Source organism: Physeter macrocephalus, chromosome 2, assembly GCF_002837175.3.
Source record: "Physeter macrocephalus isolate SW-GA chromosome 2, ASM283717v5, whole genome shotgun sequence".
Classification (NCBI taxonomy): Eukaryota; Metazoa; Chordata; class Mammalia; order Artiodactyla; family Physeteridae; genus Physeter; species Physeter macrocephalus.
The window spans coordinates 43,344,582-43,363,689 of NC_041215.1; the positions used below are offsets into that span (position 1 = coordinate 43,344,582).

General features: G+C 42.8%; 1 protein-coding gene across 2 annotated transcripts in view; it reads right to left on the minus strand.

The window, feature by feature from the left end:
• MCM6 (minichromosome maintenance complex component 6) overlaps positions 1-5,138 on the minus strand; it is a 43,031-nt gene extending 37,893 nt beyond the window's left edge. For both annotated transcript variants that reach the window (XM_007129483.3, XM_024122366.3), the window contains exon 1: positions 4,958-5,138. In XM_007129483.3, coding sequence (XP_007129545.1) covers positions 4,958-5,064 — 107 coding nt within the window. In that variant the 5' untranslated portion in view covers positions 5,065-5,138. The remainder of the gene's footprint in view (positions 1-4,957) is intronic.
• Between the last annotated feature and the right edge of the window lie 13,970 nt (positions 5,139-19,108).

Below are 19,108 nucleotides of genomic sequence, written 5' to 3' on the forward strand. Positions count from 1 at the left end.
GATGACATGATACTATACATAGATAATCCTAAAGATGCCAGCAGAAAACTACTAGAGCTAATCAATGAATTTGGTAAACTTGCAGGATACAAAATTAATGCATAGAAATCTCTTGCATTCCTATACACTAACAATGAAGGATCAGAAAGAGAAATTAAGGACACAGTCCCATTCACCACAGCAACAAAAAGAATAAATACCTAGGAATAAACTTACCTAAGGAGGCAGAAAACCTGCACTCAGAAAACTATAAGACACTGATAAAAGAAATCAAAGATGACACAAATAGAGAGATATATAATGTTCTTGTATTGGAAGAGTCAATATTGTGAAAATGACTATACCACCCAAAGCAATCTAAAGATTCTATGCAATCCCTATCAAATTACCAATGGCATTTTTTCCAGAACTAGAACAAAAAATCTTAAAATTTGTATGGAGACACAAAAGACCCCGAATAGCCAAAGCAATCTTGAGGGGAAAGAACGGAGCTGGAAGAACCATACTCCCTGACTTCAGACTATACTACAAAGCTACAGTAATGAAGGCAACATGGTACTGTCATAAAAACAGAAATATAGATTAATGGAACAGGACAGAAAGCCCAGAGATAAACCCATGCACCTATGGTCAACTAATCTATGACAAAGGAGGCAAGGATATACAATGGAGAAAAGACAATCTCTTCAATAAATGGTGCTGGGAAAACTGGACAGCTACATGTAAAAGAATGAAATTAGAACATTCCCTAACACCATACACAAAAATAAACTCAAAATGGATTAAATACTTAAATGTAAGACCAGCAAGAGGCACATGAAAAGATGCTCAACATCACTAATTATTAGCAAATGCAAATCAAAACTACAATGAGGTATCACCTCACACCAGTCAGAGTGACCATCACCAAAAAATCTACAAACAATAAATGTTGGAGATGGTGTGGAGAAAAGGGAACCCTCTTGCACTGTTGGTGGGAATGTAAACTGATACAGGCACTATGGAGAGCGGTATGGAAGTTCCTTAAAAAACTGAAAATAGAATTACCATATGACCCAACAATCCCACCACTGGGCATATACCCAGAGAAAACCATAATTCAAAAAGACACACGCATCACAATGTGCACTGCAGCACTATTTGCAACAGCCAGGTCATGGAAGCAACCTAAATGCCCATCGACAGACAAATGGATAAAGAAGATATGATGTACATATATACAATGGAATATTACTCAGCCATAAAAAGGAATGAAACTGGGTCATTTGTAGAGATGTGGATGGACCTAGAGACTGTCATACAGAGTGAAGTAAATTGGAAAGAGAAAAACAAATATCGTATATTAACATATATATGGGGAATCTAGAAAAATTGTACAGATGAACCATTTGCAAGGCAGAAACAGAGACACAGATGTAGAGAACAAACGTATGGACACCAAGGGGGGAAGGCGGGGGGTTGTTGTTGGTGTTGGTGGTGGGATGAATTGGGAGATTGGGATTGACATATATACACTAATATGTATAAAATAGATAACTAATAAGAACCTGCTGTATATTAAAAAAAAAGTGCTACAAAAAAAAAAAACACCTCAAAAAACCCCAACTCTATTAATGATATTAAAAAAAAAGAAAAAAATTCAGGTTAAAATCCAAAGATTTAATTTCTAAAGGGAAAACTGACAGATTAGCTGTTGATTTAAGAACCAGAATACAAATAAATACACAGAAATGAGGTGCTTCAGCGCCTAAGACCTCAGGAAAACGGAAACATACACACACACAAAGTAAAGCTGGTGTGTTTTTCCCAAAAGCGTATCATATGAACATATTTGATTTTTGTTCTTCTAACATAACCATGCAGATTAGTTTTGAGAAAAAATCAATTCTTCCTTCAAATATAGCATGTTCTAACTGTTAAGTACCTAAATATCTATCTGCAAAGCACTATGCCAGAGGTACCACAGGCTGGAAATGACAGCATTGTTCCTCTGCTAGGGTTGACACTCTCATAGGAGACAATTCTACTAAAGAGAGGGATAAGACATCTAAATGTCCATGACAAATGAAAGAACAAAATGTAGTATACATATACAACAGAATATTATTCAACCTTAAAACAGGATATTCTGCAATGTCTCAATATGGATGAATCTTGAGGACATGGTGCTAAGTGAAATAAGCCAATTACAGAAAGACAAATATTGCATGATTCTACTCATATGAGGTATCTAAAATAGTCAAATTCAGGAATTCCCTGGTGGTCCAGTGGTTAGGACTCCACGCTTTCACTGCTGTGGGCCCGGGGTTCGATCCCTGGTCAGGGAACTAAGATCTCACAAGCCATTGGGAGAGGCCAAAAAACCCCGCAAAAAGTCAAATTCATAGAATCAAAGAGTGGAATGGTGGTTGGAGGAAGAGGAGAATGTGGAGGTACTACAGGCATAAAGTTTCAGTCAAGCAAGATGAATAAGCTCTAACAGATCTACTGTACAACAATAACACAGTACAGTTAAACTTTTGTTAAGAAGGTAGATTTCATGTTAAGTGTTCTTTCCACAATAAAATAAAAAGGAAAAAGAAAAAAAAGGAGGAGGTAAAAGACATGTGACAGGGGAATATAAACTAATTTTGCCTAACAGGAACATCTACAAAGGCTTCATGCATATAAAAGGTAGCACTGGAATTCGGCGCTGAAAGACTTTCAAAATTTGAAAGAAACAAAATGAGTGGTGGATAGATTGGCTACAGATGTTCGCAAGTATGTGGCAAAGTCAGGAAGGGTATGGGAGGAGTGTGGATAATGACAGCATGGCTGTGGAAGATCAAACTGGAAAGAGCAGCTGTGAAGAATTTGGATCTTATTCCATAAGCAATGGCAATCAAAGTCGGTATTTTGAGAGGGCGTTAACATTTTTTCCCAACAAATACAGGGATTATTTGTCTTGTTCATCATTGTGCCCAGGAGTCAGCTGCATGGCAAACTGCAGGGAAGCAAAGGTAATTACATTATTTGTTAAAATCAAACATAATTGAGGACCTGTGTAATGTGGTGTGGTGGCTAGGTGGGATTAAGGATGGGATTTACATTCAGATGAAACGGCTGACAGGTAGATATATTACCAGAGATGACAGAAAATGGCAGCTTGGGAACATAAGGGAAGAAAGGATTGGTGCTGCCTGAAAGGTTTATAGGGTTTAACAAATGAGGTATGAATCTTTAGCTAGGCTTTGAAGGATGAAGAGCTGTCAGGCAGAGAGTAACATTGCCAAAAGTAGGGAAATATAAATTAAACTATGGTTTTAACTCTATCAGAATTTCATAAGACAGAATTATTCACAGTAGTAAAAGTGTGGAAACAACCTACATATCCACGGATGGATGAAGAGACAAACGAAATGTGGTATAGACATACAATGATATACTATTCACCCTTCCAAAGGAAATTCTGGCGCATGCTACAGCATGGAAAACCTCAAAGACACACTATGCTAAGTAAGCTGGTCACAAAAGGACAAATATTGTATGACTCAAGTCTGAGGTACCTAGAGTAGTCAAGTTCATAGACAGAAAATAGAACGGTGGTTGTCAGGGGCAGGAGGGTGGGGGGAATGGTGAATCATTGTTTAGTGGGTGCAGAGTTTCAGTTTGGGAAGAAGAAAAGTGGTCTAGAGATGGATGTTGGTGATGGCTGTATAACAAGGTAAATGTACTTAACGCCAGTGAACTCTGTGTTTAAAAAAGGTTAAAATGGGGACTTCCCTGGTGTTCCCGTGGTTGAGACTCTCTTCCCAATACAGGGGGCATGGGTTCGATCCCTGGTTGGGGAACTAAGATCCCATGTGCCACAGGGCACGGCCAAGAATAAAAAAAAAAAAGGTTAAAATGGTAAAGGTTTTACCACAATAAATAAAAAAAAAGAATTTCCTGCTATGTTATGAGCCTTAAAGACGTGGAAGTCATTAAGGCCCCTGAGAATAACTAAAAGAAATTTTAAGGATGGGAAGCATTTTCCTAAGACGTGCTAATTTTTTAAAGCTTCACTATAACTAGTGCTAACAACTTAGTGGAGTTTCTAAATATTAGTAAAACCCCATATGATTTTTTTTAGGACTATGGCAAAGAGTCTCAGGCCAAGATGTCATCGAGGAGAACTTCAAATGCAAGAAATGATCAAATTTAAAAACTGAGCTCTTAAAAAAAAAGGAATTTCCTAAGACATTCCGCAGTGCTTTCACTTCTTCCTGGAGGCGGTAGAGTCCATACTCGGGGAAAGCAGAGCTATATCTGCACGATCTAAGAAAAGTAACTGGTGGCAGTGGCTGAAGGCCAGGGAGAGGGGGTTTGAGATGCCTGAAGCCTAAAAAAGGCAACAGAAAAAAAGAAAACTGGGGTTTGGAGGGTTGGAAGGAAAGGAAGAAGAGACGGAGGGAGTGCGTTCAGCGCCATAAGCAGGTCGGCCCCTCGCCCGAGCATCTGTCAACCACGGGGTTCACTCCGGCCCTTTCAACTCCACGGGCTCCAGGGCTGCCAGGCCCTCGGTGGACCCCAGTCAGGCCCCCACCAGGATTCATAACGCCAGTTCGGCCTCCCCCGCGACCCTGCGGACGCGCGGCCTAACTGGACGAGTTACTCATCCCCACCCAGCCTCAGGGTCCGAACAAGGAACCGGGGGCTACGCGACCACCAGCCTTACAGGCTGTGAGGACTGAACGACGGGCCTAAAGCGCTCGGCCCAGGGCACTGCGCACGGCAGGAGTTTGCGGAAGGGCTCCAGATGGAGCTCACCCCCGGAAACCAGCCCAGCCCGGCCCAGCCTCCTCCCCGCGGCCCGCTCTCCGAGGCGCGCGACCCCTCGGTTCCCGAACACGCGCGGGGCCCACGGCGACCCCGGGCTCCGGAAGCCGCAAGGGGCGGGAGGGGAAGTTCCGCGGGTGAGGGGCGCCCTCCGACTCACTCCTCCAAGAAGTCCAGGAACAGTTTCTGGCACTTCTCGGCCACCTCGTCCCGGACTTCCAGGTGCTGGCTGCCGGCGCCCGGCTCCGCGGCCGCCGCGAGGTCCATCGCTGCCTAATGCTGAGAGGGCGCCACGCGGGACCGCAGGGAGTTGCTTCTCCCCGGACGCTGCCGCTCGGCGCGCACCTCCTTTGCCCCGCCCCCCCGCCGGAAGGCCGGAGCCAATCGTGGCGCAGGAGCTCGGGGATTTCGCGCCAAACCTGTCCAATGAGCGCGGCCTCTCCCTCAGCCCCTCCCACAGAGCGGAGATTTCGCGCCAAATGCAAAGACCGGAGAAAGCCGGGTGATTGGCTTCTGCGCCTGCGCAGTTGGTCGTGTCCGGGGGAATTTGGCTGCTGGAGCGAGATAAAACATAAGATCTTTGCCCGGGGGTGGTTTTTCAAATGTTCTTCAAATCGTTTCACTTATATTAATTGAGCAAGAGGCGTAATGCCTTATGGAAGAGGAAAATGAGTAAGATTCCGACCTCCTGCTTGAGCCATCTAATTGGAGGACATAAACTGTAAACCACCGGCTGAAACCCTGTAAGAGTCAAAAGTGACGTAGTAACAGTACCAGGGGGAGGGGAGAGAGGGGAGTTGGCAGAATTATTCTGGTTGGTGCTGACCGGGAAAAATCAGCGAATATTTGACGCTGTTGATTACTTCCTCTCTCAAACGCACTCTTGGCTTGCGTCCTCTTGACTTCCCCTCTCTTTGGCCATATTTTCCCGACTAAGTTTCACTTGATTTTTCTCCCAGCTCTTTGGCCACTGGTTAACCTCCTTTGTAGGCGCCTCTTTAGTGAGTCCCTTAAATGTTCTGGTCCCAGAGCCCTCTTTTCCCATAAAGGAGCTCTCTTGGGCGATCCCCTTCTCTCGTTTTCAATTCACCAAGGCCTTAGTGCTGATGACTTCTGAATCTGTATCACCGACCAGTTCTGTTTCCCGGGGCTCCAAGAAATTACAAGAAGCCTGGATCAATTCAATTTTTTGAGGCTTCCAAGCACATTAAAAAAAAAAATTTTTTTTTTAATGCCGAACAGGATGACAGAAGCTACAGTAATTCTTTTAACACACACACATAGAGAAAGACACTATTCACAAGATATTTACAAGGTTTAACCAAAAACTCATTGCTTGTGTGCTGTAGTGTATTATTGTGTGTATCGCTTCATTTGAAGGGGATGGGAACGCTTGCAGGCCTGTACCCCTCAGCCCTTCACCAGCTCCAGATCTGCCTGCCTACAGGACATCACCACTTGTATATACTTCAGGAACCTCAAACTCACCTGTTTCATGATATTCACAGCCCTTCTGCACTGGCACAGAATGGATCCAGGAGCTATCTAGGAGCAGTTTGCTGACCAGATTCTGTCTCATTTTCTCAAAAGGCCTCCTTCTTTTCTTTCCCATTTTTCTTTTTCCCCCTTCTCTTTCTCTTTTATCCTCAAGGTAGATTTCCCAGAATAAAGCACCGTGTACAGAAGGAAAAAAGCAAAGAACAGGAGTGCAGAGTTCCAGGCTATGGCTGTGCCCACTGAGAAACTTGGAACTTGCTCTTCTCAGCTCTCTACACCTCACAGGCCCGCCCTCCCTTCCCCGCTTCAGACATGCACCTCTGGACCAGAATAGGAGATGAGGTCTCCTAGTGAGGGTAGTGGAGGTACCTTCCATAGAAGAGGAGGATGTGAGTTATGAAACATACCTGAGCTGTATCCCGGAGAGTAGTATGCCTCTGTGTGTGTGTAAGCCTGAGACTGCTATCCTTAGGAAGGCCTGCTTGCAAGGTTGGCCTTTGGCTGGCACTTGGGAACTTGACTGGTAAACAGTTGCCTACACTGATATTACACTTTCCCTAAATGGTAAGGATGGCTCACTGTGCCTGAAATGTTTTTACAAACAACGTGGTTGATACTGAATATCTTCTGAGAGTCTGGAATCTTGACATGTGCTCAGTAGATGGTGCATATGTGACCAGCCCCCAGTGACAACACAGGCTTCTCTAATGAGCTTCCTTGGTAGACACGTGTGTGTTATTACAGTTTGGTGCTGGGAAGGAATTAAGTGCATTCTGTATGACTCCAGAGGAGAAGGACTCTAGGAAGCTTGTGCTTGGTCTCCTCTGGATTTTGCCTCCTGTGCCTTTTCCCTTTGCTGATTTTACTTTCTATCTTTTCACTATAATAAATCATAGCCATGAGTATGATTGTATGCTGAGTCCTGGAGTCCTCCTAGCAAATCATTGAACCTGAGGATGGCTTTGAGGAACTCCCAACGCAATGTATGTATTTTTTAATCTTATAATAGAGAATTTCAAACACACGTAAATATAGACAGAATAGTATAATGAACTTTCATTATGTAACCCCAATAAGCACTAACACGTGGCCAGTCCTGTCCCAACCACACACCCCATCTGCTTTTCCTTCTCCATAGTGATTATCTTAAACTTTTTATTTTAGAATCATCTTTTAAAACAGTCTTGCAAAAGGTAGGATAGAGTTGTCATATACTCTATGCCCATTTTTCCCTATTGTTAACATCTTATGTTAACCACAGTACATTTGTCACAATTAAAGAAGGAACTTCAGTACAGTATTATTAACTAAACTCCATAATTTATTTTAATTTCAGTAGTTTTCCCCTAATGTCCCTTTTCTCTTCCAGGATCCCACCCAGGATACCACATTACACTGAGTTGTCCTATCTCTTTAGTCTCCTCTGGTCTGCAGTTTCTCAGAATTTTCTCGGTTTTAATGACATTGACAGTTTTCAGGTATACAGCTCAGGTATTTTGCAAAATATTCCTCAGTTGGGATTTGTCTGATATTTTTTCTCATGTTTAGACTGTAGTTAGGGGGTTTGGGAGGAAGACCATAGAGGTAAAGTACAGTTTTCATCACTTCCTTATGATTTTGAAGCACATCCTAGATATCATATCATTTCATCTGTAGATATGTCAGAAGGCATCTCTAAAAGATAGGGCTCTTTTTCCTGAGGCATATCTTTGGCCGGGCTGTAGCAGTAGAGGTTGATGATGCTGATTCTTTTAAAGCTAATTGTAATATTTTCCTGGATTACCAACACTTCAATATATTTTGAATAAAACCAGCAGATTAAATTTTTTTTTTTTTTTTTTTTTTTTTGTGGTACGTGGGCCTCTCACTGTTGTGGCCTCTCCCGTTGCGGAGCACAGGCTCCGGACGCGCAGGCTCAGCGTACATGGCTCACGGGCCCAGCCGCTCCGCGGCATGTGGGATCTTCCCGGACCGGGGCACGAACCCGTGTCCCCTGCATCGGCAGGCGGACTCTCAACCACTGCGCCACCAGGGAAGCCCTATATTTCTCAATTTATTATAACATCATTTTGACTATACTTATATTACATTATTATACTTCAAGAAAAGAGGAACAGCATATAAATTTATTCTTGTTTTTATAGCTATTATGAAAATGGGTAATTTAATTATATTGGTATTATTTTAATACCAATTTGACTGCTTTTTAATCATTAATTTTACAAAATGTCTTCCAGATTTTCTCTCCCAGTGGTTTTTAAGACTATTTCTTGAAACAATATTAGCATTTTTGTTTGAATTGAAAAACGAAGTTGGATTTTTTCTAACAGAACAGTAAGTGTGATTTAGCCGATTCATTTACAATGAGGACAGGCTTCGCTAAGTGTTATGGGGTGGATATTTCTGGACATTGAATGACCTAAATCTTGAGCTCTGAGGTTTTGGCCAACATTTATCTAAAGAACATTATAAAATGAAAGCAGTTTATTTTAAAAAATTGTATAAGCAAAGGTTTGTTGAAATTAACTTTTTTTTTCTTGTCAAGTTTAGGAAAGATTTGGACAGCAGAAACAGAGTGAGGAATCCTCAGAAGAGACGGTAGGGCAGCCTTAGGAATAGATGTGATCACCCAGAGAGCGTCTGAAGAAAGAGAAGAAGGTAGGTCCAAGCATGAGACCCTGGGGAATACCAGCATTTAAAAGGAGGCTGAGGGGCATCCTAGGACTTCCCTGGTGATCCTCTGGTTAAGACTTTGCACTTTCAATGCAGGTGGCCTGGGTTCAATCCGTGGTCAGGGAACTAGGATCCCACATGCCGCAGGGCGTGGCCAAAAAAAAGAAAGGAGGTTGAAGAGGAAAATGCCATGGGAGAGACTGGGAAAGAACAGCCAAAGAAATAGGAGGAGAATCTGAAAAGCCAAAAGAGAAGACTCTGGAACTAGTCATTGTCAGTGGTGAAGGCTGCAGAGTGGTCAAGGAGGACAGAGACTAAACATGGTGGAAAAAGTTTCAGTGATGTGGAGGGGTGGAAGTTAAATTGCAGGGGAGTGAAGAGAGCAGAGGAAGCAGTGAGTGACGACCACTCTTACTAAGTTGGGCTACAAAGACAGAGTGGATTGTAAGGGACGTGCTCTGCTCTGTCTGGGTTGAGAGGCCCTTGACACAAGCTTTGGTGCTTTTGAAACAGTTGGCTGTTGGAGCAAAGGTGCAGGGAGAGAGAGCCAGTCAGCAGTTACTCTCTCCGTCTGGCAACTGAGGAGAAGAGGGGAGACTACGTGGCCCCCAACATTTGCGATGGAGGGGGTTATCTCACTCCAGAGGCCTCCTGTTACACCCTCTTGCACTCTACGGCCAGGATTACCGCCTATGGTAGCAAGGCTGCTGAAACCCAGTCAAACTCTACCAGCCCAGCCAATCGCCCTGGTAGAGAGCTTTGTTCCAGATTGCACAGTTACTTGATGGGCTAGCAGTTTCCCTGCATATAGCCCTTCTCCAAGAAAATTTGCCTTAGCTAATCCTACTTGTCCTCCCCCCAAAAGGCAAATATGGGGAAGTCTTTTGCTCTACAAAAGTATGTACAATAAAGGAGTACTCACTCAGAACCTTGCACCAGAATCCAGTTGTACCTGGAAGGACGTTTTGTATGCCGAGTAATTGGCATAGCTTCAATGGTTAAGCACATAGGCTCTGGATTTGAGTCCTGGCTCCACTACTTAAGTGATCTTGGGTAAGTTACTTAACCTCTCTGTGCAATAGGTTTTTTTTATCTGTGGGACAATAATAGAACCTGTTAACAGCACTATCGTTATAAAGAGTAAATAAGATAATATGTATAATGAGTTTTTATCTGAGGGGTAATGATAGAACCTGCTAATAGGGCTGTCATTGTAAGGATTAAAAGAGATAATATGTATAAAGTGCTTCATAATATGTGCAAATATGACTGGCACATATTAGATATCATACTCATATTCTATTTAGCCCTCCTCAGTACTGATTCATTATAACGCTATTTATCTCTGAAATATTTTCCATAAAAATATATTTGTAGGGGAATTCCCTGGTGGTCCAGTGGTTAAGATTCCATGCTTGCACTTCAGGGGGCACGGGTTCGATCCCTAGTTGGGGAACTAAGATCCCGCATGCCACGTGGTGTGGCCAGACCCCCCCCCGCAAAAAAAAAAAAAAATATATATATATATATACTTGATGACATAAATACACTATGGTATAACATATGTGTGTGCTTGTGTGTGTGTGTGTGTGTGTGTGTGTGTGTGTGTGGTGTGTGTAACCTTCCTTTGAGTGCTCTTATGAGTGCTCAGCCAAAGAGAACCACTGTAGCCCGCTGTACTGTGTACTCTGTACCAGTAAAGGTTGGTTAGTCCACCACACCACAGAACTGCACATTGCCATCTGCCGAAGTGAGTGTGTTCTGCAACTCACCATATTAGGACTACCAGCTGGAGATGGGTGGAAGATGGATGTTATGAAGGGCTTCATAAACATCACTGCCACTTGGGAGGAAAGACCAAGAATGGTATGACATGTGCCTGGGAGAAACTTTGGCCCAAGGCATGTCTTAACTTCAGAGTTATTGAGGAGATCCAAGAGCAAATGCCAGTGTTCCAGGAATGCATTTCCCTAAGGACTGTGCTGTGAGGACCCAAGTAGGGATTATGTGGCTGGCATTCCCATCTGCAGGGACCCAGAGACCCCTTGGCAACATGGGATATGTGTCCAGTATGATTAGACCTGTCTCCTTACTGTCCCACCTCCGCCGTGAGACTTTCTGGCCTCCCAGCCTACAGTTCTCTCTCCTTTCTCTGAACTCTGGAAACATTCTATCTCCCAGTTGGCACACGTAGTTTTCTGCGTGATTAGGTTGGTTTTCTTTTCAGGCTGTTATCTTTTGGCTTGATATCAAACATTTTTATTGACTGATTAAAACTGGGAACTTGGGAAGACTTAACGTCTCTAAGAAACCAAAGGGCACATTTTCTTAAGAAAAATTGTTATAGAAAATTTCAAATATATTAAAAAGCAGAATAGAATTATGCACCCCTATGTATCCATCACCTAGTTCAATCTTATTGGATCTATAACCCCACCATCTTCTCCTGACACTAAATTATTTGGGAAATTTCTGACATTGTATAATTTCTTTTGTAAATAGTCCAGTATGAATCTCTAAAAGACAAGCATTCCTGTAAAAAAACATACAGCCACTATATCAGATGCTCTTATGTACCCCTTCAGGTCCTCACCTGTCTCTTGTTCCAGTTCCATGAGGGCTCTGAGCCACTTGATGGTATCTCCTGCCCTCTGTGCCTCTCAGATTTCCCTGTTGTCACCACAGAGGAACTGGCTCATGCCTCTTAGAAGCACCCTGGAGGAGAGAGGGAGTCAAAGTCACAGAGAATCTTTGATCAATGGGAGAGGAGAGTCAGTGGTTAAATTGCTTTCCCCTAACCAATCCCCTACATATGGGTATGTAGGTTAGGTTAGGGTTTTTCCCCCTCCCTTCTTCCCCTTGCCCCCCATTAGAAACAACAGTGCAATAAACCTCTTTGTATGTGTGTATTTCTGGAGGATAAATTTCTGGAAGGGCTGGTCCTAGGTGAAAGGGAATGAATATTTTCGATTTGCCTAAACTGCCAAATTGGTTTTCAATAAGGTTGTACCAATTTATTCTCTTACCAATGCACAGGGCATTTTCATTTTAAGTGAAATAAGAACCTTAAGCTAAATGGGTTAAATTCTGAACTTAGAATTACAGGTTGTGGTCTGTCAGTGAGAAATAATTATCTGGGTAATAGAAGCTACTTGGTACCCCAAAGTCTCAGCAATCCCCAAACTTTGCTCCATTCATTCATTTATTCAATCATGCAACAAATATTTAATGAGAACCTACAATGCATCATTACTAAGGTACTACTGATACTGCAGTGCCTGTCTGTTGTGTAGCTTACATTCTAGGGGGCCAGACTGAAGTGGAGTACACTGAAAACTTGGATAGAATTCATTCCTTCTTGCTATTGAGCCTCAAGCAGGTAAACTGTTTCTGTTACAGTTAGCCCAATAATTACCCAGTGTTTTATAAAGAGATAAAACCCATCTTCTTGGCTTGAAATTGAAAAAGGAAATTTTACAACCCATTCTTCCAGACAAAAAGAGATTCGTACTTTTCACATGCAGTTGTGGCAGGCTGTGCCAGCATCAGGGGCTAATCATCCATCTTTTATCAGCCCCAGGAGACTCATTCTGGGCCTATAAGACTGGTGGGTTGACAGGCAGCTCAGAAAAAGAGGCACTTACAAGCAGCTCATATGTAACCAAATGAAACATTTTTCTGATCTGAATGCAAGTCCACCAGGTTATTGTGAATAATTAAATGAAACAAAACAAAAAAGAAACACAAAACCAAAAAGAGCCCCTGCTCCTTTCAGCGGTTATAGAGGATTGTATGACTGATAGCGATGTTTAGAAAGCATTGCATTGCACAGTTATGTGGGAGGCAATGAGGACAGCTTGTCTGATTCCTAGCATGGCTTCAACTAGAATATCTGAGAGTGTGTGGCATGTGTGGGTTTTGTTGTTGTTATATTTTTAATTAACAAGAACAAAGGGCTGTAGTGCTTCGTGCTGCTACTGGTTCTTTCTGTGCTACAGCTCAGTGTATGAATCCTGTCCTTCAGTCATCAGTGTGTTGGGGTATCCTTCAATGGGCAGACATTTCTGTAGATAGGGCTCTTAGAAACTTACAACCTAATGATGGAGGCAGGATATGAATACAACTACAAATTGCAGAAAAATGCAAGTATACCAAAATACATAAAATATAAAGTGATATGAAAGTAGAAAGTTGAAATGGAGGATTCTAATTAGGATATTTTCTATAAATTGAGATAACCTATGGGGAGGCAAAAAAAAATCTTTCATTCCTTATTTTATAGTAAATAATAATTTTAACAATTGCAAGTAATACATATTCAGAGGGATACAGATAAATAAAGGCAGAGGGATACAGATAAATGAAAAGACAATAAAAACCACCCCAAATTGTATCACACAGAAATATTATTGGTTAATATTTTGATAAATATTAGGTGGGCCAAAAGGTTCGTACGGTTTTTTCCGTGAGATGTCTCTAGTAGCACTTAGGTGTCTTTAACTTCATTCGAAACAATTTTGTTAGATTGTATGTGACAGCTGTCATATCAGCGTGCATTTAAAAAAAGACTTATCAGAATTTTTTTTTTTTTTGGCTACGTTGGGTCTTCATTGCTGTGCACAGGCTTTCTCTAGTTGCAGCGAGTGGGGGCTACTCATTGCGGTGGCTTCTTTTGTTGCGGAGCACGGGCTCTAGAGCACAGGCTCAGTAGTTGTGGTGCATGGGCTTAGTTGCTCCGCGACATGTGGGATCTTCCTGGACCAGGGCTCAAACCTGTGTCCCCTGCATTGGCAGGCGGATTCTTAACCACTGCGCTACCAGAGAAGTCCTCACAATTGGTGAACATTTGTGTAGCCATTTTAATATTGAAGATGGAAGAAAAAAAGCAACATTTTTGGCATATTATGCTTTATTATTTCAAGAAAGGTAAAAACGCAACTGAAATGCAAAAAAAAGATTTGTACAGTATATGGAGAAGGTGTTGTGACTGATCGAACATGTCAAAAGTGGTTTGCGAAGTTTCTTGCTGGAGATTTCTCGCTGGACGATGCGCCACGGTCGGGTAGACCAGTTGAAGTTGATAGCGCTCAAATTGAGACATTAATTGAGAACAATCAATGTTATACCACTCGGGAGATAGCTGACATACTCAGAATATGCAAATCAAGTGTTGAAAATCATTTGCACCAGCTTGGTTATGTGAATCGCTTTGATGTTTGGGTTCCATTCAAGTTAAGCGAAAAAAACCTCTTGACTGCATTTCTGCATGCGATTCTCTACTTAAATGTAATGACAATTTTCCATTTTTAAAACAAATTGTGACGGGCTATGAAAAGTGGATGCTGTACAACAATGTGGAACGGAAGAGATCGTGGGGCAAGTGCAATGAACCACCACCAACCACACCAAAGGCCGGTCTTCATCCAAAGAAGGTGATGTTGTGTATATGATGGAACTGGAAGGGAGTCCTCTATTATGAGCTCCTTCCGGAAAACCAAACGATTAATTCCAACAAGTTCTGCTCCCAATTAGACCAACTGAAAGCAGCACTCTACTAAAAGCATCCAGGATTAGTTAACAGAAAATGCATAATCTTCCATCAGGATAACGCAAGACCGCATGTTTCTTTGATGACCAGGCAAAAACTGTTACAGCTTAGCTGGGAAATTCTGATTCATCCACCGTATTCACCAGACATTCCACCTTTGGATTTCCATTTATTTAGGTCTTTATAAAATTCTATTAATGGTATAAAATTCTATTAATGGAAAAAATTTCAATTCTGTAGAAGACTGTAAAAGGCACCTGGAACAGTGCCTTTTTTTGCTCAAAAAGATAAAAAGTTTTGGGAAGATGAAATTATGAAGTTGCCTGAAAAATGGCAGAAGGTAGTGGAACAAAAGGGTGAATACATTGTTCAATAAAGTTCTTGGTGAAAATGAAAAATGTGTCTTTTATTTTTACTTAAAAACCGAAGGCACTTTTTGGCCAGCCCAGTATATTTCAGTATTATTTTAATGGCTATCTAGATTACTATAAAGTCCACCCATGTAGTATATTTTTACAAATTTAATTTAAATCTTTAGATAATGTTTTTGAGGAATTAACGAGTCAAAGGGGAAAGCATTTTAATATTCTTGATATGTGTTTTCAAACTGTCCTCCAGAAAAATCATACACTGTCTCCAGCATTGTGGTAGAACCATTGCCATTTTTTCCCTCCTTGCCAATTTAAAAAGAAAATATGAGACCACATTTAGTTTTTACATGTATTCTAACGATTTTCTGGGGAACCTCACCAGCTTTCAATAAACACAGTTCAATGGATTGCACTAAATCTGGATTTCTTTGATTGTTCCGTTGTGGCTTATACAAGGGTATGCTCTCCTGTTGCATTTCACACAGAGGGTGAAACTCTGAGACTACATCTTCCTCATTGTCTTAGTCCTCAGAAATGGATTCTGAGACAGAGATTTCTGTGCAGGAGATTTATGGGGGAGTGCTCTTGGGATCAATTCCTAGTGGAGTTAGGGAAAGCACAACCGGGTAGAGGGAGAAATTGAACTGCGATGCAGTTGCAACAGAGACCTCAGCTGATCCCACAGATAGCCCTGGAGGTCAGATGGCCCCTCAGAGTTGTCCCAAATTGAGGCAGGGGACTGGGCCTTTGACCCCAGCATCAAGCAGTCATTGGATGCAGGCTGCCCTTGGGGAGGAAGTGTAACTTTAGGTGGAACACCTTCCTTCAGTCAAGGGCAATTCCTAGAAAGGGATATGGCTGTGAGTTTTCAACAGCCAGCACTCCTGTGGCTGGTGGTGAATGAGGTCCTGAAGAGGGTGTCTGGGTGGCACATCACAGCATCCACTACATCCCACGCTTGCACCTCTCAGATCCACTTGCTTCGTATGGTAAGTAACTCTGCATCTGGGAACAGCATCTCCAGGATCCTGGCTGGCTCTTTTCCTGGAGAAACTTACAAGGGGAAGGTTAGTAGGATGAAAGACAGCCCTTGCAGCTGAAGCTTATCTTGAGGCTACAACTGATACTCATCATGACTCCTCCTCTACCACTCATTCTTGATTCCCCTCACTCTCAGCCAGCACCTTTGCCGTAGGTGGCTTACCTGGTGCGGTGACAGAGAACTTTGTACTTGAGGGGCCTAAGCTTTTGGTCACCATATCTTTCTCAGGTCATGGCTAAAACTGGTTAGCAGATGTATGAGGAGAAGCCCTACTGGATTATCTGATGTCAAACATTTTCTTCTGTCCCAGCTGCCCTTCGTCCTGCCAATCAGATCAAATAAAGCTGCCAATATTGTGTCTCTTCCTTGTCTCCTGCTTTCTGGCATGAGAAACCTGAAATGGCAAAACAACAGTTACAGTTTCTAGTTTATGGGGCTCTATTGTGTCTCCTGGTGGAAGTGCTAGCTCTTTGGAATCCAGGACCTCTAGATCCACACAGTCTCATTCTGTGGGGAAGAGAGCACTAATTTCCCAGGTGGACCACTGGAAGAGATGGTGAGCAGGGCCACTCCTTACACCTCTTGTATCCCAGACCCTTGTATTCTACCTAATGGACACCGTGCATCTTGCAGTGGTTGTTGACTTAAGGTGTATAACATGTGCTGGAGGTGGTACCCCCTCCTTGTACAATATCTCCGCACTGGCACCTTGGTCGAGCATTCAAAAGGTCCCTCTATCCTTCTGTAAGACTTGAAGCTTCTGGGGGTGTGCAGTATGTAATAGATCAGTGTCAGGAGCTCAGCTGAGTTGGGAAAGAGCTAAACTGTCAAGTGTCTGAGTAGCTGATTAATGAAATAAGCCAAAAATGAAAGAGCTAAACTTTTAAGCGCTTATTGCAATGGTGTAAGCAAGAGGCTAAACCCAGAGAAAGCAGACTCCTCTGTTCCTTTTCCCCCCTGGAATGGTGAGTGGTGGATCCGTGCAGATGTGGGGGTCATCTCATCGTTGAGGGACCCTTGAATAAAAGGCTGTGACAGTTTTAGGATCCTGAGGTGGAGGGTGGGGTCAGAGGGAAGGGCTTGGAGGGAAAAAGTCCTGGGTACTGAGTTGGAATGGGGAGAGGCATCTTCAAGGTCCACCCTCCTTCCCCTCAGGCTGCCACTTCCCGCCCCCCTGCAACCCATCTTCTATTAGGAGGTCTCAGCAAAGCTGCCTAAAGAAGACTTCTGCCCAAGGCCTCAGATAAAGAGACTTAGGAATGAAGGTGCCTGGGCTAGGGATGTAAATATGTGGAGTATGACCAGCCAAAGGGGTCCGTGTCCTTGACTGCATCTCCCTTCAGAGACTGCAATGCATTCACCGTGCGCCAACTCTGGTGCGGGGAGGGCAGCTTTCTCTGTCAGGTAAAGCTTTTGTAACTGGGTCTGAAAAATCACCCATAGATTTTTAACTAGAAGCCAGACTCCTCAATCAGTAGATCCCATGGTATGGTGCCTAATGCTTCGTTATAAAGTGGGACTCTTAGTCTTTTAGTGTGGGATTCCATGTTGGTGGATCAAACTTGGTAAGCCCCTGGACTGCTACTAGATGCTATGTGGGCAGGAAAGGAAAACCCATAACCTGATGTATGCATTGAGTCAACTTAAGGTGAATTGCTGTTCTTTCCAGGGTGGAAAGGTCCAAATGTATTCAACTTGCTAAAGGTGAAAGGTTGGTTTCCTCAAGATATGGTGCCATACTATGGCTCAGCATTGATTTCTCTGCTGGCCTAAAGGACATTTAGCAGTGGGGGTAATTAGATCAGCCTTGGTGAGTGGAAACTAATGCTGGGCTCAAAGCCTCTCTCTGCCACCTGGCTACTCTTTCACAAGCCTATTGTGCCAGGCTTGCAATGGCTGACAACAGAGGCTGGCTGACATCAACTGGCCAAGACATTCTGTCTACTAGTGCCTCTTGTGTGGTGGATATTCTCTAGTGGGCATTAACATGTGTTCCTAAGATCTTTACATTTTGTGCCTATGCCCATAGATCTATCCATATGCTTTTTCTATAAGCCTCCTTATTGTCAAATTTCCAATCTTTTTCCTGGCCTCTGACTAGTCAGCCTAGCCATTAACTGATGCCCACAAATGTTATGTATGGTCTTACATTGGACCACTTCTCTTTCCATACAAAATAGACAGCCAGAGGCACTGTATTGGGAGGGTTTCAAGCCTTTCAAGGCCACCCTTGAGTGGTAGTAGTGCAGCAGCAGCAGCTACTTGCCGAGTCAGCCCAGCCATGAGCCAAACATGGCCCCTTTCCTCCTCTGCCAGCTGGTCTTAAGGAAGTCTCCTTGTCCCCCATACACGGCCATAAGTTTCAGCAAGGAGAAGCACTGAAGCAACAGTGGTCATGACAAGGGACTCTGGGAGTCCTGCCTGTCCGGCTTACTTGGGCCCTTTTCTATTCATGCTCAGTCTCAGACATACAAACCACTATCTTATGATGGATTGCCTTGACCCTTATAATTTGGTGGATCTGATAGAACACATAATGGGAAGGTCCAGCTGCATGATCACTTGATGTCCTATAGTCACATGCTCTATCTCCACCAGGGCCCTGTAGCAAGCCAGGGGCTGTTTACTGAATGGTGTATAGGTCTCTGCTGAAGATGGCATAGCCTTGCTTCAAAAGCTAACGGGTCTATGTTGTGATTCTCCTATTCAGGCCTCCTATAAACTCCACATGGTACCTTTTCTCACGACTGATACTATTACAATTGCAGGTTCTACTACTTGAACCACAGCCTGGACCTGCTTAAGAGCCCTCTCCTGTTCTAGGCACCACTCAAACCTGATAGCATTCCATATAGATGGGTCAGAGCGAAGTGTGAAGTATTCTGTTCAACAGTTATTAGTTCCATGTATACTAGACTTAGAAAGGAAAAATAAATTAGGATATTATTGTTATTATTACACTTTTTGAATGTCATAAAAAGTGGGGTGAACATAAAAATGTTATGGAGGAAATATCTCTTTAATCCACAATCATAAAACCAGCACAGTGCATTCTGCAAGTACTGCTGTGTAAACTGTCATGGCAAAGGGAAGGAATTCCAGGGAACATATCTTCTTTTAGCATGCTCTTCTAAGATAGGTTTTTTTCTTTCTCTTTTTTTTTTTTTTTTTTTTTTTTTT